The sequence below is a fragment of the Saccostrea cucullata genome, unplaced genomic scaffold (assembly GCF_032062105.1).
Source record: "Saccostrea cucullata isolate Sc308-1 unplaced genomic scaffold, CSIRO_AGI_Scuc_v1 ctg4020, whole genome shotgun sequence".
Lineage (NCBI taxonomy): Eukaryota > Metazoa > Mollusca > Bivalvia > Ostreida > Ostreidae > Saccostrea > Saccostrea cuccullata.
The window spans coordinates 2,692-27,321 of NW_026931844.1; the positions used below are offsets into that span (position 1 = coordinate 2,692).

Genomic DNA, 24,630 nt, shown 5'->3' on the forward strand with positions numbered 1-24,630 from the left:
TAATACCAACTCACAAATGTAGTTGTAACAGTGATGTTAATTTGTTTTCATTGCTATTGCTATTAGATAATCAATATTATTATCCTTCAGAATTATACAGTCAATCTGATTGGTTTAGAGCAGGTCACGTGCAGGGAGACAACTCGTGATGTCTCCCTCACGCGCAGGGTGACAACTGTTATCTCCCTTCAGATGACATTGAAATAGTGTAAGCGAGCAGGCAGAGTTACAACTGTGTTGTCGCCCTTTGAATAAAATTACAGTGGTTTAGGCGAGATAACTCCTCTTTATAAGTACAATGGCTAAACATACGGGATCGGTAAACAATAAATTCTAACGATGACGTCAAAGTTGCCTGTTGACATATTTTGAAAACTGTATGGAATCGGAGCAGAGTAGAAGAGAACAAGAGGTTTGATTACTATTTTCTACTCTATCTGATTGATAAGTGTATATTCTTCAGGATAATAAAACTATTATGGACTGTTTAGAAGGGAGACATCACCAATTATCAGGTCTGAGTAGGGTTGTCACCCTCGGGCGCAAGCGCCCTCGGGTGACAACCCTACTCAGACCTGATAATTGGTGATGTCTCCCTTCTAAACAGTCCATAATTGTATATTGAATAACTGATCAGAGAAATATCACACTTTTCACAGAAACTAGCATAGAATTAGACAATATTCGAATTCAACCTTACCAATTGTCTTTGCCATTTCTAGCAGTTCGTTGAGACATTCTTCGATCACGTTCTCACGTTTACTGACAGGTTCTTTACCGATCTTAGCCACTTCAGTTCTCTTCCTACTGCCCTGTACCTGTAACTCTACCTGTAAAAAATTTATTTTTCAGAAAGATAATGTGTGTAAACAGTGAAAAAACACAGAAAAAAATTCAGGTGGACCAGCATGACTGACTACTCAAAAAGCCTGTCAGCTCTGCCATGTCATCTACACTTTCGTTAATAATGAATTTTGAATAAATCATATTGCTTTAAAAACAATCAGAGTAAAATCTCATTTCTTGAACTTGATAGGAATGAGAAAAAAACCTTGATAGATCTATTTGAGATAATGAGGGTAGAAAAATCAAAGCATTTTTTGTACATCATGTCCATTCTCAAAAACATCTGCATTCCACATATAAAACCACTTTAATGTTCTTTTTTTTTTAAATTAGAAGATATTTCCCTCCATACATGATATTGTTGGGGAGCCCTACCTTGCGTTTACCCATCATCACATCGTTGGCTTTAGGTCCAAGCCTGATATAAAAAACCGTGGTGTCTGCCGCAGTAATTTTTAGATCCTCATGTAAAATGGCGTCAATAACCAAATTTCTTAGTAGTCTTTCAGCATCAGCCCTGCTGTAATTTTTACCACGACCATGAAGGGGTATTCTATCATGTCCGGCATCAGAAATTTTACCAGTTTTAGCTCCTTGAAATGTAAATTTGGTTTGCATAATTGTCATACAGTATGGTATGCACTTAACTAAATGCAAATATTGGTGATAAAACTATAGTAAATACAGGTGTGAATATGGATTAGACAGCGGTAAAGTTTGTTTGCCATTTTACTGTAAAAATAACTGAATGTAATGTTGACAACACTTTGCTATCTTAAGTAATACTAGAAATAAGTCACATACAGTAAAAAAAATGCAGAGGAATCTTGGTTATCCAGAACACGGCCAGGAACACGTTAAGATCCAAGACAGTACCGTTGTCAGAAACATTTAAAGTTAAGCACTAAAAATGGCTCGTTGTCATGAAAATACAGGTAAGGTTATGACAAAAACTGTCCGGTGTCATTACTTTAGAAGACAGGTCGTGAGCAGTTTTTCATTTTTTAAGTTAAATAATTTCAACCAATGTCTGAAATTGCAATGGGGAACAGGACTTACATCCCTTTTGGTGTTGAATGAATTTCAGCCGTTAAAATGAAGTAATAAAAGAGGAGTTTGCGTTGGCAATCACATGCCCATGTGTGAAGTCATGATCGTCAGTCTGAAAATTTAATATTTCTTACATAAAATTTATCAAAATGGTCCTTTTATTTTGAAATATGAAGAAAAACTTAATTTTACATGTGTTAGGCAACTGAGAGCCTATTCTTTATAGCAGGCTTTAAGAAATCGCAATTTAAAAGCAAAATGTCCGTTGTCAGTACATGTTAAGTTTTCCTCGTCCGGTGTCTTTTTCTTAACATATAAGTTTATCAATAAAACAGTCTGACTAAAGCTAGTCCCTATTTCACTTTGTTAGAAGTAAAATAGTAAGGGCTGGTTTTAGTCAGACTGATCAATAAATACGTATATAACAAAAATGATCAAATGTATATGTACTCTTAAGAAAGAGAAAGCATATTGCAGAAATTTTTTAATCTTTTGGGGGGTCGTCTTAGGAATAGTGTATATAACTGAACGTGCGTACCATTCTCTAATGATTTTTAATATATAGAGTGCAAAGGTATAACAATTCCTGAAATATTATCAGGAAAACAAAAATAAAATATTGGATCTACAAAAACTTAAAAATACAGAAATTTTTAATACGTATTAAATTATTGACAAACAAGTTACTGAAACAAGAATATCAAAAGTCTTGTTTTAGAAAGTCATAATTTCATAAGTTCCTTGGTCGAAGCAATGATCTTGTCAGCAAATACAATTTATCATGGAGTCAAATGCTGACTGACGTTTTTCATAGTAATTATTAGGCAATTTTTTACACATTGACGGATTTTTCCCGGTACATTTCCCGATCAAGACAAGGGGCACACAGTAGGTGTAAACGGTAGACAGAGGATGTTCACTCCTAAAAGATTTTTTTTGAATAGGCAAGGAAATTTATTCAAAATGAAGAGAAATATGAACCAATGACTCGAATCTTTTACTTTGAGATATAAGCTCTTAAATTAACGTTTGCATAAAATCTTTGAATATTTTCTCAATGTTAAAATATAATATAATATATATAATAACAGATGATATAATATTTGAATACATATTGTTTTTCCGCCCACCGCCAATTAAAGTTATAATTTTCAAAAGTTAACATATTCGAAGGATTTTTAATATATATTTTTTTTCATAGAGTATTATATAAATTTTCACAAAACATTACTTATTTGGGAAAACAAAGAGAGATAACCATAAAAATTTGGTAAAACTTTTGTTTTTCACAAAAGAAATCAACGAAAAACGGACCCCCCCCCCCCCCCCCCCCGTGAAACAAAAATTCTTTTTTACAGGTGATATGGACTATTTTTATTAAAAAAATTCAAACCAAAGCTTTTTGTTTTTCAAGGGGGGGGGGGGATTTGTATACTTTATAGACAAAAAACGACAAAAACAATATTATCATAGATATGTTTAAAGACAAAAAACGACAAAAAGAAAAACAAAGTTATCACAGATAATTCAATTTAAGCCGCTATGAGAAATCTATTAAATCTTAAACCGTCGGGTAGTAACCATGGTTACGGATTTTTTTAATCGAAAAAAAATCTTTGTTTTTGTTGCGCCATTTCTGTAACCCTGTTAGTGCGATGGACCCCCCCCCCTCCTTTTTATGGGTTCATTTTTGTATTATTTTGCAATCTGGTCAAAATACGATTTTTCTTATAGTAGTAACTTGTCATCTGGGATTGGTGCAATTGTTTGGACGCCTCCAAGGATTAACTTATTTATGTTATATTTTATGCATATTTACATGTAAACTGTTATTTTCACTGCATGTAAATTTCTAGTCAGTCTCAGGGGGATCTTACTTGTACCTTTCATGCACCTATGTTCATGTTTTATCTTGTTTTGTTTAATATCAGGTGATCCCCCTTAATGGTTTCTTATAATTTTACTTTATGCCATTCAAGTGAATGAAATAATCGACAAAACTGCATATCTGTGTTTGGTTATTTTTTACTGCACTGTCAGGCTGATATTTAAATGCTTATTTTTTCACCAATTTCGAAGCGATTTACAACTGAAACATTACATTTTATTAATACATTTATTTTTATAATTTCTTTGCCGAAAACATAAGAAAATATACTAGGTACATTTAATCATATCCAAGGCTATTTCAAAATATGGTGATCTTTCAATGGAGAATATCGTCTACCCTCGCCCCCTTTTTAAGCGGTTAGCTTCGCTAGCCGCTATATGGCATGTGTCGGCAACCGGAAACCTCCATAAGGCGCTACCTATCGGCATCGCTTTATCGCTCGTAACCTTATCCTTCTGCAACCAAAACCGGAAACTTCCACAAGGACCTACCTATCGACAACGGTAACTTCAGCAAATGATTTGTATACTGTCGGCGTAATACGCCCCCTGGTTAGAGATTGACAATATGCTGTGAAGTCTGACTAAAGCCAGCCCCTACTATATCACTTCGTACTAACGAAGTATATGCTGTGTATGAAGAGTGGCTATTATAACGATTATATCGAATTCTTATTAGTATTGACATTAGCATTGACAATACTTACAACACTTACTTTTAAGAACTGAAAATTTGGTCCTTATTACATGTGTATCGCGCGATCGCGATTTCTGGCAACTGTTAGTTCAATCTGACTAAAGCCAGACCTGCGATAGCGTAAATAGAGGTCTGGCTTTAGTCAGATTGCTGTTAGTTTATTTTTGAAAGTTTATTATACAGCAAGTTGGAGGTTATTACAGACTGCAAAAACATCAGCAAATCTCTCGATCGAGTTTGATTTTCCTTGCCAAAGTATTAAGAAACACCATTTATTAAGTTAATACCTGAAAAGCGCTTTTATAAAAACACCGAACGCATCTGTAAGTTTTACACTTTTCGTAACGTTTTATGGAAACAATAGGGTTACCTCCACTATAAAACGTTTGTTTTTCTTCTCTTTTCTTCTCTGTCTAATAAACAGATTATAAAAGCTCTGCTCCCAGGGATAAATTCTCTACTCCGTCTTTGATAATTTATAACAATCGATCATAAGGGATTACTAATTTTAATCAGCATTGTGATCATCTTCTAAAAATCAACCGATATTATTTTCACAGAAGAATGAGGTATGAAAAATTTCGGCAATTAGCAAAAATGTAAAATATATACTTAATGCTTATTTATAAGTTTTGAAAATTTGATCAATTCCTAGGGAACGTATTATTAGCTGTGAAAATACTTTTAAAATTTGAATTTGTCCAATTTGTCGATTATTGTTTTAAACGTTTGAGAAGAATAAAATTAAAATACAGGTGTTTAGAGACACATTGATAGAAAAGAAATCAGTGTATATTGTTTAACCGACATATTGAAGAAAGTGACACTGATAACTTCTTAAGTTACACTGATTTATAATGTACATTTGAATTTTTAAATACTAGTATTGATTGATTACCTAACTTTCCTTTTCATGTTTTATTTGAGAACAATATTGCATGAAAAGTATATGAGAAAAACACCTTATATGTCCTTATCTAGATATTGTGCCTTATATTGTGCAAGACTTCTTTCAAATGATTCTCATATACCATTTACTTTATTCGAACATTTACTTATTTGAAAAGTCAATAAAATATATTTCATAAAGATTGATAATCTTGTTTACTCGCCAGTCTTCCCGTAGAAGTAGTAGTTTATAATATAACTAAAGGAAGTATTCAGTATCTGTATCAAAATACAGAATGATCAATGATCGATTTTAGAAGAAAAGCTGACTCCTGAAAGTTCAAGAGGTGGGATCCGTTGCCTAGAAAAAGTAAGCATCCCTCATTGACAGGTTAATTATATTGCCACGATGAGCCTACACAACTGAATCTCTCTGATATCAATTCATTTACAAAGTCTCTCCTCAGCCATCATTTTTTTCTCTGACTAGCCAGCTGTAGATCTACACTACTCCGAATCCATTAATCTAAAGAAATTAACTTGTCATTTTTTTAGTTGTTTGTTATAGTAGGCTTTACAATCACCTAATTTCAGATTCAATAGAGAATAAAAGACAATGAAATTTTGAACATCAACATAATTTTTTTTTATCCAGAAAACAATTGGATGCCACCAAGAAGGAATTTTTAAAAATGCACTTCCTGTCTTTCAAACTGAAGAAATCTCATGTTTAAATTTTGAAACATGCATTTCAATCTTATTAAAATTCATTTAAATGTTCCAAATCCGCTTCCGCTTCTGAAACATCTAACATCCCATTCGGGGTGACATCAGAGCGACCTTTCAATTATGAATACATGTACAAGTAAACACAAACACTTTGGCCTTGTAGATTCAAGCCTCGGTAAACAGTTCTCAAATTAATTCCACGGCTACATATCATCATTATTGATACTGTTTTACGTTGAATTAAAGTAATTTTGGAATAAATTTCATGCAGTCTGGGTATCTAAACGTGAATAATGCAAACAAAAGAGCACAAGCTATACAAGATACCCCACACGTCATACATAACACAACTTTTGCAATGCATATCTTTTTACTACAAAACTCCTCGGGTGTTTTGGTTGGGTGGTGAAAACAAGAAACCCATCTGAACTATTAGCCAGGATTTCGGAGGAACCATTTTCTTTGCCTAATCGAAGATTCACTCTTACATGACCCCAAATAGGATGTTGTTAGATGTTTGAGAAGCAGTAGCGGATTCGGAACATCTAATTTTGATTAGATTGCATCCAACTGTGACATCAGTTTGGAATGTTATTGGTTTTACTATTGAGTAAAGTATTACAAAAACAGAATGTCTGGGTTTTTCTTCTCTGATGATATTGGACAAAGATATGCATACTTAAATATCATCATTTTATGCACTTTTTCGGTACATATTAGATGAAAGCATGCTAACCGCTTTTCAGTACTTTCAGTACTTTGATTAAGAGCTTGGAATAGGGATAATTCACTATTTAGCGCTGGTATCATCAATTACCACTTAAGTACGGCTCCGTGTAAAAATCATGCAGACAGTACAGAAAAGGTGATTCATCGACCATCTTCAAATTCAATAAAATTGGGTTTAATATATTCATTTGGGTCTAAAATGAATATAAACAGTTGATTTTGTAATAATTCTTCTTTTTTCATATAGCCAGGGATAAAGTACTTGAGGTGTAGTTTTGTATAGATAGTGTGCAAATAATGCCTATTTCAGAAAAGAATATCTTTAAAACCCTAGAAGATGTACAAAAACTTAATATATAATTCAAGTGAACATGGAAGGCTTAATAAAAAATTACTTTAATATTTTTGTGCAAACGAAGTATTGAAAAGATACAAGGTGTTTAAAATCGAGAATTTGTCAAGATTCTTCAAATGAGTTATCTCCCTTTGCAATTTTACATAGGTGGCGCTAGTAAAAAAAAATGGCAGCCTCCATGGTTAGCTGTACGCTGCAAAGTTATTTTGACGCATCCTCTGATGTTTATTGCAAAAATATGGGTGAAGTGACATAAATTGGTTGAAAGGATTCTACAAGAACAGATTAGGCATAGTTTTCGGGCAAAAGTATAGCCATGTGTCGTGTTGATTAGTATATTGACCTTGTTGACGTTCTCCCGAAATGTACTCGCCTACTGACACCTTGTGATCTATCTCAGAAGTTTAAATTCTACGGTAATCCACCAGAGTCCAAGAGTAAACTCTCAGAGAGGGGTGGCAGTCCGATATTGTCAGCTTACTCGACTTGGAGAGGGAAGATAATGTACATTTGGACAGTTACATTTGACCAGGTAAGATCAGGTCCAGAACACTGCAGAACAATTTCTTGATTAAGATAATTAATTTTGTAGCTTGAAATAGCTATGTTATGAGCGGTCCTACTAAGATACGCCTGCCGACGCCTGCCAGGGGAAAATACGCCTGCCGAGAAAATCTATACGCCTGCCGTGTTATCAATTGATTAAAGATATATTTTATTACATATATCATTTTAATAGACTATTTACTTAATGTTTTACCAAACAAAAATAATTTTAAAAGCACATGTTCGATGTTTTATTCGTTTTCTAATTTGCTTGTGTCGCAGAGCACGCCTGCCGAGAAAATCTACATGCCCGCGGTATTGTTTCTTTTATTATGAACTATTAAAAAAATATATATTACTTTAGTTAATTATAAACTAATCAAAAAGGAAAGATAAAATATTTGATAATTATTAATAAAAATCTACTCGAGTTTTGCAGTAATATTAAAGGAGATAACTCATACTTCACAATACTTTATAATTCCTCATATTTTCTGTTCGTCTAAGAAGACGTAATTACTTACTTTTTTAAACATTGAAGCTGATGTATGTAAAACAAATTAATTCAAAATAAATATTTTTATGTTATTTTGAAAATTTATTTAGATATGTCCAAGAGCCGAATCATAGACAAGAAAAAAAACCCCACGTAAACCATTCACGAAGATACATGTAAATTGATTCACGATACAGATTAACCATTATAACAATTTCTACAATACTAACAATTTTAACAATTTCTACAATACTGAACTGAAAAGAAAAAAAAATATTTGCAGCTCTGGGGCGTATATAGTTTGTGTGGTACATTATACGTATAACTGTTTTCTTTATAATCTGTTTTTCTGCATTATACTTATTTAAAAATTGGGATAATTCTTATGTATTAAACAGATAAAAGAATAATAAAAGTACGTCAATTAGTTATTATATATTTTCATTGCTTCCATATATTGATTTTTCTTTTTTGTTACTGGATTTTAAATACATTCTCAGTCAGGTCAAAATTGCAACATTCGAATGTACATCGACGATCTTTTCAATAGTTTGATAAACATGCATTTGTATTAAATTTGGAATTTCCTTCATCCAAATTTTCTTAAAATTCATTTATTTAACCAGATATGTAAAAATTTACTAATTCTGATTTTGTGGCTCTGGTTCATAATATCCCACCTTGGAGTGTGTATAGCGCACGTGCCAATCTTCTCACTTCTCATGTACCTAATTATGTAATACCACATAATATTACGTACTGGTGGGGTATACAGGAAGATCGATAATTAAGTTTCATTGAGATTTGAAGTCCGTGTATACACAGTAAACACGAATTCAGACATTCATATCATTGTAAACAAATTTTAACAATAATGAATTTTGATAGAACAGTAATATATAGCGAGAATATTTGGAACTTTCGAGGGATTATTTTTTTCTCTAATTGAAATAAATGAATAAAATAGATTACTTTCATCACTTTTATTAAATCATCCAGTTCTTTGCCTTGATGAAGAAATATTGTGAAACTTTGAAATGTTAATTAAGATTAAAAATAACGTGTTTTATATTTTGAAAATCATTAACTTTTTAAAAGTTTTGTTTATTTCCATGACAGCCCAGATCGCTTATACATGTTGCATCATAGTACATGGTATAAACACATCATGTTTTCAGTAAATTTTACTCTACAGACTGTTCTTTGACGTTACATATCTGAAAAAGATAATAAAATAAAACCACATACCGAATTATTAGGGTTCCTTTTTTTTTTTTTTTTTTTTTTTTTACGAAATGTGTGGAACATCAAGTGCCTGCATGTGTTGTTTTATTTTTTCTTTAGAATTTGATTTACCTTATCTTCCTTTTCTCCAAATGAATGAGAAAGAATGATTTGAACATACAGGTATTAAACGATATTTTGTACACATGTCATATGTACATGCTGATTTTCTTACTCATTTCGTTTATTTCCTTCTCTGCTTGATGTATACATGGATATGTATGAATTGTTTACATGATACCCTTTCTCTTACCTGTAAATATTTGTATTTATTTTTATAACTTTGTTGCATATAATAAGTTAATATAACCTGAAATAATAATTATATCATCAATTGATGTTTAAAAAGATCAACATTGAATATTTCAGATTCTGATTCAAAACAACTACCTGTAAAACGCCTTTTTTTTACTGCATATGTGCTCCTGAGCCATTGTAAATTCTATAAAGAAATACGAAATCAATAATATTTTTATTTAAAAAAGAAAGAAAAACATGATGTCCGTGGTCTTCACACAGCAGTTCCTATGGTCAGGTAAAAGTTATCTCCTTTAATACTACATACTCTCGTATCAAAAACTAAATAAATGAAATATATAATTATTCAAAATTTTTTTCAGATTAATTTTTTGTCAAATGTTAACCAAATAATTTTTAAAAGTAGTATATCAAATATTGTAATGAAAAATTAGAGAAACAACACCTCAGGCGTTAGATTTTCTCGGCAGGCGTGCTTCACGCCGTATGCAAACTTTAAAACGATTAAAATAAACACCATTCTGTGCTTTTAAAATTATTTTTGTTTCCTAAAACATCAACTACAGGGTCTTAAAAAGTAATACAGTGGACCCTCATTTATCCGGACGCTTTGGTTCCCAGTCAATTTGTCCGGATATGTGAAGCATCCGGATATCTGAATCACCAGTTAAACAAGACAGAATAACATTTTAAAATTTCGTTCCGATGAAAAATCGTCCGGATACTGAAGCATCCGGATATCTGGCGTCCGGATATCTGAAGGTCCACTGTATATTTAACAAAAAACAAATTTATTCCATTAATAAAACGGCAGGCGTTTAGATTTTCTCGGCAGGCATATTTTCCTCTGGCAGGCGTCGGCAGGCGTATTTTAGTGTTACCCGTTATGAGCTTTAATATGTTGACGGTGTGACCGTTAGGGCGAGCGCATATACTTATCCATTTTCATTTAGATTGGACATGTAAATCTGCACGTGACATTCGGTGCGTATTAGATTCTTACGTCATATGACGTCGTTTGTATGTTGCTTTACCAAACAGAAGCCTGAACAAGGCTGATTTCAATCAGTTTATGACTATCTTTCTGCAATAAACAGATAAATTCCTTAAATCAAGACAAGCTTAAGTTTATTATTCGTTTAACTTTTGTTGTTATTCTCGCAAGAATGTTGCTTTAGAGTTTGTGTATGAAGCGATGCATTGTGGGTCTAAATTACTGTGGTAAAAAATTCTTTGGAATGAATGTGCAGTAGTCTGAATTTTCTCTTTGCCCAGGCGTTGTCATCAGAGCTCGCAGTTACGTGCATCGCTTTGCAACCCTTGCTGCACTCACTATTAATCTATTCAAAATAGCTTGGTAAAGCTTTTTATATGCAGTCAAAATTATTTTACTTTACAAGTCCTATATGACAATGTATTATGAGTCTTTAAAAAAAAAAGCAAAAATCATAGATACTTGTAGTATTGCAGCTGTTGAATACTTTTAATTAAGCAAAAGACGAATTTCCATTTTCTTAAGAGCTCGGGTACACTACCGTTAATGGAAGGTAATTTTCAGCACAATGTTTTTGTCTCTACTCTAGCATTCTAAAATTAATTGAATGAGTCCCCAAACAGGGTGTGTCGATTTACCCAAATGGACCCAAATGGACCCAAATGGAAATCAAATGGAATATAAAATATATATATTATATCGAATTCTCAAGTTTTTAGTTTTACTGATTTAAAATATTAGAAAATAATAAAATTAAAACAAAAAGAGAATATTTAAATATCATTTTTTCTTCAATTGTACTTTTAAAAATCCGATTTAATTCTATTTGTAATAACTATTGAACATAATTGAATACAAAACTGAAGTATTTGATAGTTTCTATGGCCGTAGGAATAGATTGGGGGGGGGGCATGCCAACCCCAACCTCCCTCCCCTGCCCCTACCCCCAAATAATTTTGCCGGTATATAGAAAATCATCAAAACTTCATGTTTCAAAATACAATATTAGAGAATAATAGGGAAAAAAAATCCATTTATTACTGTAAGTTCATTTATTTTCATCATTATACAGTGGACCTTCAGATATCCGGACGCCAGATATCCGGATGCTTCAGTATCCGGACGATTTTTCATCGGAACGAAATTTTAAAATGTTATTCTGTCTTGTTTAACTGGTGATTCAGATATCCGCATGCTTCACGGACAAACTGACTGGGAACCAAAGCGTCTGGATAAATGAGGGTCCACTGTAAATATGTATGAAAATACGATAATAGGTATTTAATATTCCATTTGATTTCCATTTGGGTCCATTTGGGTAAATCGACGCGCCGCCCAAGCATGACAGTCTACTATTTGTTAATACAAATCAGAAGCGACACACGGTTTTCGTCGATTTACTGCATACTTTATTTATTTCATCACCAAAAACAATAGAGTTTCTTTTTTTACTTTATACAGCCAAAATTGAAAGATTAGTTTCCAAAGACACTGCTCGATGCTCACATTTAAAATTGTAGTTTTAGATAATAAATACAGTGAACCTTCAGATATCTGGACGCCAGATATCCAAATGCTTCAGTATTCGGACGATTTTTCATCGAAACGAAAATTTTCAACGTTATTTTGTCTTGTTTAACTGGTAATTCAGGTATCCGGACACTTCACATATCTGGACAATTTGACTAGGAACCAAAGCGTCCGGATAAATGAGGTACCACTGTAGTTGCTTCCAATACGTACCGTACAAACCTTGTGATGTTTGGATGTCTTACTTTTGATATTTGATTGAGGGGTTAAATGATAATTGTGCACCTTGTGCTGCTGTCTAAAACTATGTAAAGAAAACTGATAGCCAATTTACATGCAAATTTAAGCTGATGTGTCATCAAATAATCTTGTCGTCTAGACCTGTTTAAGTTACTGTGCACTCCCCTATGTGCAATGAGGCATGAATAAGTATGATGGTATGGTTAAGGCAGTGTTTGAAATAACTGTTGCTCAACCGCCTGAGATGCACAAATTTTGTCACAGGCAAACAGATTTGTAACAGATTACAGATATGACACCCAACTGAAAATGAAAAACTTTTCAAAAACATGACCTTGGTCATGACTTTTGAATGAAAAATAAAGGGCTTTTCTCATTGGGATTCAAAACCAAGGCACACATGGATCTTAAAAAATAGATAGAAAACTTGGAATGGTTTAAGTAACAATCTTTTAAAATCTTCTCAAGAACAGCAAAGTGATGATATGGAAGCATTCTCTGGTGATGTAGTGTATAATAAATTGGTTAAGTTAAACCCCCCTTTGGGTAGGATGGGGCCACAATGGGGATCAAAGTTTCACATTGCAATATATAGGGGAGAATCTTCCCTAGAACAGCAAAGCCATGATTAATATTGTACTGATATGGAATTCATTAGAAGAAGCCTCAAGTAGTGTAGATTCTGTTTAAATTGTACTAAAGTTAAAACTGGAGACATATTGCAAATGATGAAAAATACACTAGTAGAAAAGATATTTCACATACAGCAAAACTCGTTTACTACGAACACGGATATAGCGAATTCACAGATATAGCGAAGTTATTTTAGATCCCCAGCTATATAAATTTAACAAATTCCTTATATGGATATAACTAATTGATGTAGCAAAGTAATTTCATAGGTCCCGGTGACTTTGTTATAACTTTGTTTTACTGTATTTCATAAATTAGTATTATTGTTTTTTAGATGAATTAAACCCCATTTTATTTTCACAGAATGTATGCGATGGGCTGCATCATGGTTTTGAAGGAAAAGGTTACACTATTTATTACAGACAGCAAGAAAACATCATTGAACACCACCAACTAATAAGACTCCAAAGGTGGGAGAATATATGTCATGCAACCATTTATAGATTTTTAATGAAATTACTGCATTATATAAACTTGATATTCCATGTAAAGTAATGTATAAAATCAAAATAACCATTTTTTACCTTAATAACAATGTAGCATAAACTAAAGAATTCTAAATTGATGAATGATAAGTACATGTACATGTATATTGTAATTATTATTTTAGGAATAGTGTAAAATAAGATATTTAAAGCTGTCAAAAAGCAGAGATTAGAGTTCAGTGGATTCTATGACGGTACTTTGGATAATGTTAATCAGGCAGCAATTCTCTACCCAAGGATCTTAAGTGCTTTTAGAAGAGGCTAACAAACAAAGGACAGTCACTTACTACAGAAGAGAAGCAGGGGAGATTAGTGATATTCTGAGTGGCATGCCTGCACCTTACAAAGATGTAAAACTTTAAAAATTGTGTTTACATATACAATGATTATATGATAAATGTATCTAATAATCAATATTAATATGATTAATATTTTCAAATGTTTTTTTTACATTTTACTGTTCATTAAAGAAAAAATAATTTGTTTTGTATTTGAATTTGGAAATGTAAAGGAATTTATTTTAAAATGTAAACTGATATTCTTACATGTAAACATGTACTGACGTGTGTACATGGTGTATATATATTGGACTCTGACAAAAGATGATGCTACTTCTTTTTTTGGTGAAATTATTAATCACAATGATTTTTGTGCACACGATTTTTTTTTATTTTCCATAGGGTATGGTATCTATGAAACCTACTCAGCCTTTTTGTTTGGCTATTTTTTAAATCATAGATATATTTTATTTTCTTGATAACTGAAATCCTCAAAAAATGATATTTTGTTGTTTGTTGTCAACATGAATTATCTCCCCTTTTCAGCTTGAAATTAGAAATAATACTGTAGATATAGATATAATTTGATTAATGAAAATAAATAATTGTGTTGTATTTGGATTTGGAACTATAAAGAAATTGTTTTGAGATGCTATTTATAATTTAACATGCATAAATATATACATGACATTTATTTGACCGTAACGATAAAGTGAATTTCCCATTTTTTGTATAAAACTCTTCAATGGCTTTTGGAAATTAATAATCAATTGCACAAAAATGTTTTTAATATTTTATTTGCCATAAGGTATGGTGTCTAGGAAATAAACACTGCCTTTCTGTTTGGCTGTAGTGTATTTTTCTTTAAATTTTTTATCATATAGCTGAATTTAGCTGTAAATCTTTTTAAAATTGAAAATTTCATGTTTTCTCGACATGGATTATCTCCCCCTTTCAGCTTAAAATTAAAAACTATTATTGGACATGGTAATATTTGGATTAATTATGAAAAGTAAATGATTTGATTGTATTTGAAAATGGAAATATAAAAATATGGTTTTGAAATGCTATTTATTTTTTACATGCAAACATATATGGCATATATTGGACTGTGACAAAAAAAGTGAAATTACCATTTTTGTACAAAATTCATCAGTTGTTTTGGGAAATTAATAATCATTTGCACAAAAATGTTTTAATAATTTTATTGACTTTAGACTATAGTCTCTATGAAACTAGCATGGCTTTTTAGTTTGGCTGTGGGGTTTTTAGATTTTTTTGATAGATAAAAATCCTAAAAAATGGATATTTTACATTTTTTGCCAATATGGATTATCTCCCCTTTTTAGCTTAAAATTAGAACACATTACTGGTCATAAAAATATTTTGACTAGATATGGATAGTAACTACTCATGCTGTAATTTAATAAGAAATAAACATAAATGTGTTTTATTGTTTAGTTTTCTTTTCATTTAATCTTCATTATTGGTATTTTTGCCTGTTTTTAGAGGAAATTTCAGCCATTTTTTGCCCAAAACAGTTTATCGGTTGCCATGGATACCAATGGCAGAATTAAAAAAAATATATAATATTTTTGGGAGTATCTTAGCATACTCTACCAACATGCAAAGTTTGAAGAAATTCTGAAACCCCCCATGAATCACCTTCTGCATGATTTTTACACGGAGCCGTACTTAACTGTTCTTTGTAATAAAAACGATTTTATGGCCAAATTGCCATTAGTATTAGACAAAATGAGTGCAAAATGTAGGCAGGAATCGAGAGTTAGCGTGCATATTTCTTCCTTCACTTTGAAATTAGTTTTTTAAGGAAAAAGGCTGAAGCCCATATGTATGACAAACAAAAGCTGAACATTATATGGAATATACAAAATGGCATACGTTTAGTTTCTCATGACTAATTAGTTCACCCATTGAAGGCATGTTTGAAATTTATCAAAGCATTAAAAAAAAACTAAAATCAACCTCCTTTATAGTGTATACGTACAGTAAAGTAGCGACAACGGACCGATGACAACGGACTGAATTTTCGTATCTTGTCATGACAACGGACATAATTTATAATAAATCAAATATTTCAGTTATAATTTGTTTTATTTTTTCCCGTAAATGCTTATATCATGTCTTCATACTGACTGCATCAATTGGTATATATATGATATTACATTTACAAAAAATATAACATCTCAGAAGGAAAATGAATGAAATCCACGTTTGATTTCACTAGGGTTTAATATCGCCAACGCAAACTCCTCTTTTATTACTTCATTTTAACGGCTGAAATTCATTCAACACCAAAAGGGATGTAAGTCCTGTTCCCCATTGCAATTTCAGACATTGGTTGAAATTATTTAACTTAAAAAATGAAAAACTGCTCACGACCTGTCTTCTAAAGTAATGACACCGGACAGTTTTTGTCATAACCTTACCTGTATTTTCATGACAACGAGCCATTTTTAGTGCTTAACTTTAAATGTTTCTGACAACGGTACTGTCTTGGATCTTAACGTGTTCCTGGCCGTGCAGAAGATTAGCTTTCCAGACAAAATTTGTAGGTAGCAGAATTCAAATTATTAAAACATGTATATTTCTCATTAATCCAGATATTTCATAATCCAGACAATTTGCTGAAAAAACAAGTTCTAGATTAATGAGGTTCCACTACAAATGGTTTCCACAGTGACTACAAATGGTTTCTGAGAAAGATTCTCCGTAATCTATCTTTACCTCTAAATATATCCACAAAGTAAATAAGGGTGTAGTCGTTTCCCCGTCTTCCATTGACGGTCAGATCGTTCACACATTTCACAATCTCCTTGACATCATCTGTGACATCACGGAGTTGGAAGGATTCCTTAAATTATAAGAAATTGATTAATCAATCATCCAAAACTGTAGATGCAAACCCCCCAAAATCATATCATTTTTAAATACCAGAAAAACTATTAACATTTGCAATGTGGAATGAAATGAAGCACTGTGAAATATGTTGAGTAAAAAATCAGATAAAAGTAAACATATTGTCAGTTTTGAGAATTCTGATGTTATATCAGGTACTGTTCGCAAGTGGAGCCAGTTCTATTAAGAACCCACGCTTACACTAACATAAACTATTACACATGTAGCGGGTATATACACTAAAATCCAAACAAAAACAAAGAATAAAACTAACTTAGATACACAATTGTCACAAATAGCTCCACGGAAGTTCCCACACTCCTCTCTATTAAAGTCTCGTTCTCCGAAGTAATTAAGCAGCTGTGATCGTCGACAGTCGGCCACATTCTCACAGGACTGCACCATCCTGAAGAAATTGTCTATGTGAACTCTTTTGGAATCAAATGTGGCTGCCTGATCCACTGTGAAGAAACAAATCATATACATGTAATCAACATTTTAGATTTAAAGTCAAAATGTGGCTGTTTAATTTTGAACAAAATCAAACATGTTTCCAATATGTACAGTTTAAGTATCGACCTTCATATGTGTATAAAAATATCATTTTGCTACAGAATCCATTCCTACTTACTATCTATAATCATCCTCAGTCTTTTGACATCCTGGTATGTGTAGTACATTATAACAGACCCCCCTACTTATTCTCTATAATCTTCCTCAGTGTTTTGACGTCCTGGTATGTGTAGTACATTATAACAGACCCCCCTATTCATTCTCTATAATCCTCTTCAGCCTTTTGACATCCTGGTATGTGTAGTACATTATAACAGACCCCCCTACTTATTCTCTATAATCCTCTTCTGCCTTTTGACGTTCTGGTACGTGTAGTACATAATACAGTGGGCTAGCAGTCCATCCCTCCCGGCTCGATCCGCCTCCTGATAAAATCCCTCCACTGACTTTGGCAAGGATTGATTGATTGTATACTGTTTAACGTCCCTCTCCAGAATATTTCACTGATATGGAGACGTCACCATTGCCGGTGAAGGGCTGCAAATTTAGGCCTATGCTCGGCACTTACGGCCTTTGAGCAGGGAGGGATCTTTATCGTGTCACACCTGCTGTGACACGGGGCCTCGGTTTATACGGTCTCATCCGAAGGACCGCCCCATTTAGTCGCCTTTTACGACAAGCAAGGGGGTACTGAGGACCTATTCTAACCCGGATCCCGATTTGGCAAGGAGTAATGAATAACGAGTCTGACATCCGGTTCCCCATTCCGAAGGCAATGGTGGCACATATAACCTGAAATGCATAGGGAGTCTAGGTGCTTGGGTTTGGAACAAATTGTCCATATCAATGAAACATACTTGATTTTTTTTAGGGATGTTAATGAATAGTTGACTATTCGACTATCAGTTGAATGAACCAACAATTGAATAATGAAACAACATTTTGAATATTTTCGTATTTAAACAAGAGGCCCATGAGCCACTACTCTTACTTGGGTAATTTTGGCCCTGCCTATTCTTCACTAGATTTTCCCCATATGATGCCCTGCCCTGCCATATGGGTCATAATTTGAACATATTCATTTGTGGTCTCAATTTGTGAACAATTTAGAATTTACACTATACCCTAGGATACTTCCACATAAGTTTTAACTTTTCTGGCCCAGTGGTTTTTGAGAAGAAGATTTAAAAAAAATTCAGATGTGTTTCCATTCAAAACTTTGATCCCCGATTGTGTCCCATTACCCTACCCCTGGAAGTCATGATTTTAACAAACTTGAGTATACACAAACTAAAGATATTTAAGGAATCACGGTCTAGTTAGGAGACTATTCTAGGGCATCAACGAAAGTGGGAAATGTGGGATAATTTGCATAACGGGCAAAGCCATTTGACACATTTGACACACTTTTCAGTTGTATTTCAATAGAGATATATACATGCCACAGGAATTAAAGAGAAAAATTTGTAGTGTTTATCATAGAGAAAACAATTGGAAATGGAAATATTTGCATAATGATAAGACTTTTGGCTTTGCTGTTCTTGAGAAGATATTTAAAGATTTTCCCTATGTGTTCCCATGCAAATTTTTTATCTCCCTTTGCGGCACCATCCTACTCCTGAAGGTCATGTTTTGAACCAACTTGAATCTAAACTAGCTCACAATGATTCCACAAAAGTTTATTTTCATGCACAGTGATTCTTGACAAGAAGATTTTTTTAATGATGCCATTAGTTTTTAATGAAGTCATAATTATCTCACCTTCGAAGATATGTTGCCCTTAATTTGAACAAATCTGGATCCCCTTTACCCAAAAAAAACATTTTGGCAGGTTTGGTTGAAATTGGCCCTTTGGTTCTTGAAAAGATGAAAGTGTGTCTGAAAAGAAAATGAGAACAATGATGACAGATAATAGACAAATTTCGATCAGAAAAGCTCACTTGATCCTTCAGCTCAGCTGAGCTTAAAATACAACAATTTATTAGAGACTACGTGTATATTGTTATTTTGAGGTTTATTATTTTGAATAGATTCAGGAAAAAGGATTTTTGAGTAATAAATATGTCATTATGTCTGTTTTAAAAAATCATTTTTGGAAAATGTTTCCAAATATTTCACCCCATCGTTCGAATAATGCAATCAAATAATTGACTAGGGAAAATAAATATTTTGATGTCCCTAACCTAGACTCTGAACAATTCTAATCATTAACTGTCTGGAGAATTTTTTTATTGTTAAATGCTCGGGAGTGATTGTAACTATTTCAAGCAGCTTCAGCAATTAAGTATTTTGTGGAATTGATCACTTATTTTGGAAAACAATTATCAACACAGTATTTTGTTTCTGTTGCACTCCACTCATTAGTCCACACTTCATTACACTATGCAACTTTATATATAAACGCAACACCTTAATATGCATTGTAGCGCACCGAGCAGGTTGACGCCAGGTTTATTATATTGAATATATTCAAACATACAAACAAAGCAGTTTTGATATAACATTTTACCAACAAACAAACAGGCACAAACACATACACACAACAACTTTTTATATTGATGCAATAGAATCTAAGTCTTAAAGCCTCCTCTGCCGCCCAGGAAAAACCATAGATAAAAAATATTTTGAAAAAACTATGGAAACCTGTGTATCCGCGGCAAATGCAGAGTAAGCGAAAAAATTGAGTGGCGGACCCTCACTCACGATTTAAACATCCAAATAGCTTATTCTTAGTTTTTAAAAAAAATTATTAATTCAGCTATTTTATTTCAAAACAAAATTTAAAACACGACTTGCTCGGGAAAGCGTGCGCTAGAAAGTGAACTCTTACTAACCACCCGTAGATACAATCGAACACGTTTTCTCAATACTGACATTTCATTGGCTGAAACCTACATAACAATTTTACCTTAGTAACACCACACTTTCGTATTCGTTTACATGTCGTCAGGACAATTATTTTTCGCTATACTTCGTAACGCGAAAAAATGTAAGTCCACACTTCATTACACTATGCAACTTTATATATAAACGCAACACCTTAATATGCATTGTAGCGCACCGAGCAGGTTGACAATAGACATAACCAAAGAAAGGGAGAGAAAGGGACTAAAAATATATATATATATATGTATGTAACTCACAACAACAATTGTTTTGATACATGTAACCTTTTTTCTAAAGAGTCTTTGACATAAACATTTTTACTAGACACCGATTTCCATCGCCCGTGCCTTTGTAAACACCTTTCATTAACACCAACATTTGCAGCAGCAGTTGCACCCCCTGATCTGAGAGAATGGAGACCAATATTTAAATTTGGAGCTACCGTTTTTAAAAGAGTAACAATATTTTGCTTTGCTGCAGTATAACTAAGCTTCTTGTTTTTAAATATCAATTTTGAAAAACCATTACTTCTGAAAGCGGGCTTAGAAAGAAAATGATCAGAACATAAATCAATTTCCGCCTCTTTTGTATAACGTAGAAACATAGCATATGGACAAGCACTTGTGATACCTTTTGCAATAAGTACTTCATTTCCATCTCTATATTGATCGTTTTTGCATTTTTCAATAAAAATTTTTAAATAATTTTCTTCAACAGTGATATTATTACATTTCAGAGAACAAATCTCAAAAAACCAGCAAAAGCTATCAAAATCATAGATAAATTTCTCAATAAAAGAACATCTGTACTGTCAGTATACAAATCACACAAATCTTGTAACATCTGCCGGTCGACTGGATCTTTCCTGCGCACCGGTCTACCAGTTAAACGTTTTGCTGATTCTTGTAACGATTTCACAAAAGAATTTTCGGTAGGATCTGAATAACCACTAATTTCATGCATCCATTTGATCGAATAAATAGCACTATTCACTGTAGAATACGACGCACCAGAATCTAGCAAATAAGTAATATACAAGGCAACGTGCACCGGCTGCGCTGGAATTTCACTTTGCTCATGCTCATTTATGAACTTCTTCCATCGTTGAAAACTATGTTTGTATGCCTTGTTGGTACCGTCACTCTTCGATGATAAAAGATATCCACACATATGCTCAGTAAAAGATCCCAACTTGCTGCCCAATGAAATGCCACTCTCAGTAACTGCTTTGTTTACATGTAACTGCACTCCTAATCCTGGAAAAAATACTTAGTGCCATTAGAATACATATATTAAATAATCTTGCACACTTACTGTCAATTTTAAAATTGAATCCTCAATACCAACATCTTAAATTTCAATGGAAATTTTGCAAATACTGATTTGTTACTCTTGCCATGCGTTATTAATTTTTCATTAAGTAAATAATCATAATATTTTACAAAATGTTTGAAACAGTTTCCTTCAAATATCAAAGGCCAATATGGAGATGACTTCCACTCTGGAATAATCAACGTACCCGAGGCCTTCTCTGCAACCATTTTGTTAATAACTCTAGGTATAAAAATGGGCGGGGGAACTAACCAATTATTTTCACTTACCCATACCTGTGTAAAAGCATCAATTGCCTCTGTACCAGGACACCAATATTTTGAATTAAATCTTTCACATTTTTTATTGTAATGAGTTGCAAATCTGTCAACAGTATGAACTCCCCACAATTTCTCATAAATGTCAAATACCTCATCCCGAACTGACCAATCGTCCATGTCAGTTACACGGCTCAAAAAATCTGCCCTTTTGTTTTCAGTTCTAGGCTTCCATACATTGCAAACCCGAATACTGTTTTCACAGCAAGTATCAAATATTTGATTTGCAATAATTTGTAAATATGGTTTTTTGCTCCCAACATGCATAATTTTTGAAACGTTTTTACTGTCCGAAATTACATTTAACTTTGAGTTTTCAATGATATTGACTTTACTTTTCATAACCCTTTTAACAGTTTCAAGTTCTCTCCATGTTGAGCTTTGTATTGCTTCTTCTTCTGTCCAATTTCCAACTACACTACCCATAAACACATTTTCATCTCTGTCATTCAAACTTTCAAAATAGCCACCAAAACCTACATCTGAGGCATCGCAATATAAATACAAATTGCATACATCTGATGCGCTTACCAAATCAATTGAACAACCATTTTCGTTCAATGTTGACACACTTTTTCGCCAAAATTCAATTTCTTTCAAAGCTTCCGCACTTATTTTTACCTGAGATTCCCAGCTAGCTTTGCTTGATATACAGTAATATAAATATCTTGTTTTCATTCTAACTATATCACCGAAAACCACTTTCATGGATATTACTTGACCAACAATTTTAGCCAAAAATTTTACATGAAAATAAAATACATTTTTCTGTACCTCGCAATGTAAAGCATCTAAACAAGAATTTAAACGTTGAATTCTGTCACCACTGATATAAACTTGACCTTTTTCTGTATTCCACTGGAGACCTAACCATAAACAATTTTGACTTGGAACCCAATTACATTTTTCTTCTGCAAACAAGAAACCCAAATTTTGAAAAAGATTCTTTATTGAATTACTTGCCTTTGATGCCTCATCAAAATTTCTGCCTGCAGCTATACCGTCATCTAGAAATGTTATAATTTTTATACCTTCTGACCTTAAGCGTTTCACAGGCTCTCTAAGAACTTTAGAAAATATGTACCCTGCTGTTGAAATGCCAAAAGGTAGTACATTAAAAACAAAATAAGACACTTTTCCATTTTCTTTCCATGAAAACCCTAAATATTGTCGATGTTCCTCGCATATTTCTAAATGGTGATAAGCTGATTTTAGGTCAAAAGAAAACATGAAATCTCCTATCTTAAGCATTTCCTTTGCTGTTATAGCATCTTCGTATCTAAACTTAAATTTGTGTAAATGAGGATTAATATGCCTACAATCAAGCACTAACCTTGGCTTACCGCTTTTATTTTTAGCCACAGTCAAAGGATTTACAACTGTAGGTTTTTCAGACACTCGTGACACGCACCCTTTTTCTACCAAATTTTTGATCTCACCTGTAACGAAATCTGGCTCATCTCTCGCTGACCTATTGTTGTTCAATTCAATAGCCACAGGATTAGTTTTGAATGGAATTCTATAACCTGTCTTTATAACATCTAGGACTGTTTTACCTGTTCCAATTTTCTCCCACTCGTCATAGTGTGATCTTAAGCGACCAACTGGAGATTTTTTATTTTTCATATCAACAAAATGTGCAAATTTTGAAATAGATAAAACATTATCTAAGTTTTCACTTATCTTGTTTGACTTGTCATCTTTCTTTGTGCAATCTCGGCTCCAGTGCCCTTTTGCCCCACAGTCAAAACATCTGCCGGGTTTTCCACTGCCTGTTGACTTCTCGTCAGTCTCCATGCGAGTAACCGTTGCCGGTTTCTTTTGATAAGGCTCGAATCTAGATCTCTTCTTCCCGTTGAAAACTTTTCTCTCTGCCCTCATCTGCGCTCTGTACATCTTTTTCTCATCGTCTGAATCGTCTGCTATCGGATTGGCTTCATACTCTTGAACCACTCTCCAACCAAGCTGCGACGAATCTGCTAACTTAATGACTTTTTGGCGATTTTTAACCAGCTCAATACCTTCATTTATGCTGCTTTTGGCTAAATCTACACCGTCATCGCTGTTCAAATGTTCCCTTGCTTCCTTCAGTTTTGTTAGCACTTTTGCCTCATGTTTATATTGATTCTCGTTTCCTTTTTTCCGGAAAACATAATGTTCATTAAGATTTTCTTCTATTTTACTTATCTGGGAAGTTGAAATTTGTTGAATATTCTGCTGAAACGCCGTCAGACGACTGTCCATCATATCTTTCAGATTGTCCAATAATTCCGACTGTTGACGCGACACAACTCGATTAACTTCTTCAGAAATTGCACCCTGTATCTGCCTGGCGTCCATGACCGAAAACACGACTTGCTTGCGCTAGAAAGTGAACTCTTACTAACCACCCGTAGATACAATCGAACACGTTTTCTCAATACTGACATTTAATTGGCTGAAACCTACATAACAATTTTACCTTAGTAACACCACACTTTCGTATTCGTTTACATGTCGTCAGGACAATTATTTTTCGCTATACTTCGTAACGCGAAAAAATGTAATTATTCTCACTTTCTTAGACTTTTATACATTTGAAACATACATGTCACACAAAGACGTATCCACTCTAAATTTCAAATTTCATTTTATCATGGAAAGGTTGAAAATAAGAATTCAGCCTAGACTGAAGA

The 24,630-nt window shown here is 33.2% G+C and overlaps 1 protein-coding gene and 1 long non-coding RNA gene across 2 annotated transcripts; both read right to left on the bottom strand.

Annotated features, from left to right (window-relative positions):
* Positions 1 to 706: 706 nt before the first annotated feature.
* Positions 707 to 16,910, bottom strand: LOC134233677 (uncharacterized). The gene is made up of 3 exons (XR_009985044.1): positions 16,737 to 16,910; positions 1,222 to 1,439; positions 707 to 830 (listed from the first exon to the last, which is right to left on the bottom strand). It is a non-coding gene; the product is annotated as an uncharacterized LOC134233677 (long non-coding RNA).
* A 143-nt stretch (positions 16,911 to 17,053) lies between these two features.
* On the bottom strand, positions 17,054 to 24,295 carry LOC134233678 (uncharacterized). The gene is made up of 3 exons (XM_062715663.1): positions 22,915 to 24,295; positions 17,182 to 17,368; positions 17,054 to 17,087 (listed from the first exon to the last, which is right to left on the bottom strand). Exons 1-3 carry the CDS (start codon positions 24,293 to 24,295, stop codon positions 17,054 to 17,056), a joined length of 1,602 nt encoding a protein of 533 aa, XP_062571647.1.
* Positions 24,296 to 24,630: the final 335 nt, after the last annotated feature.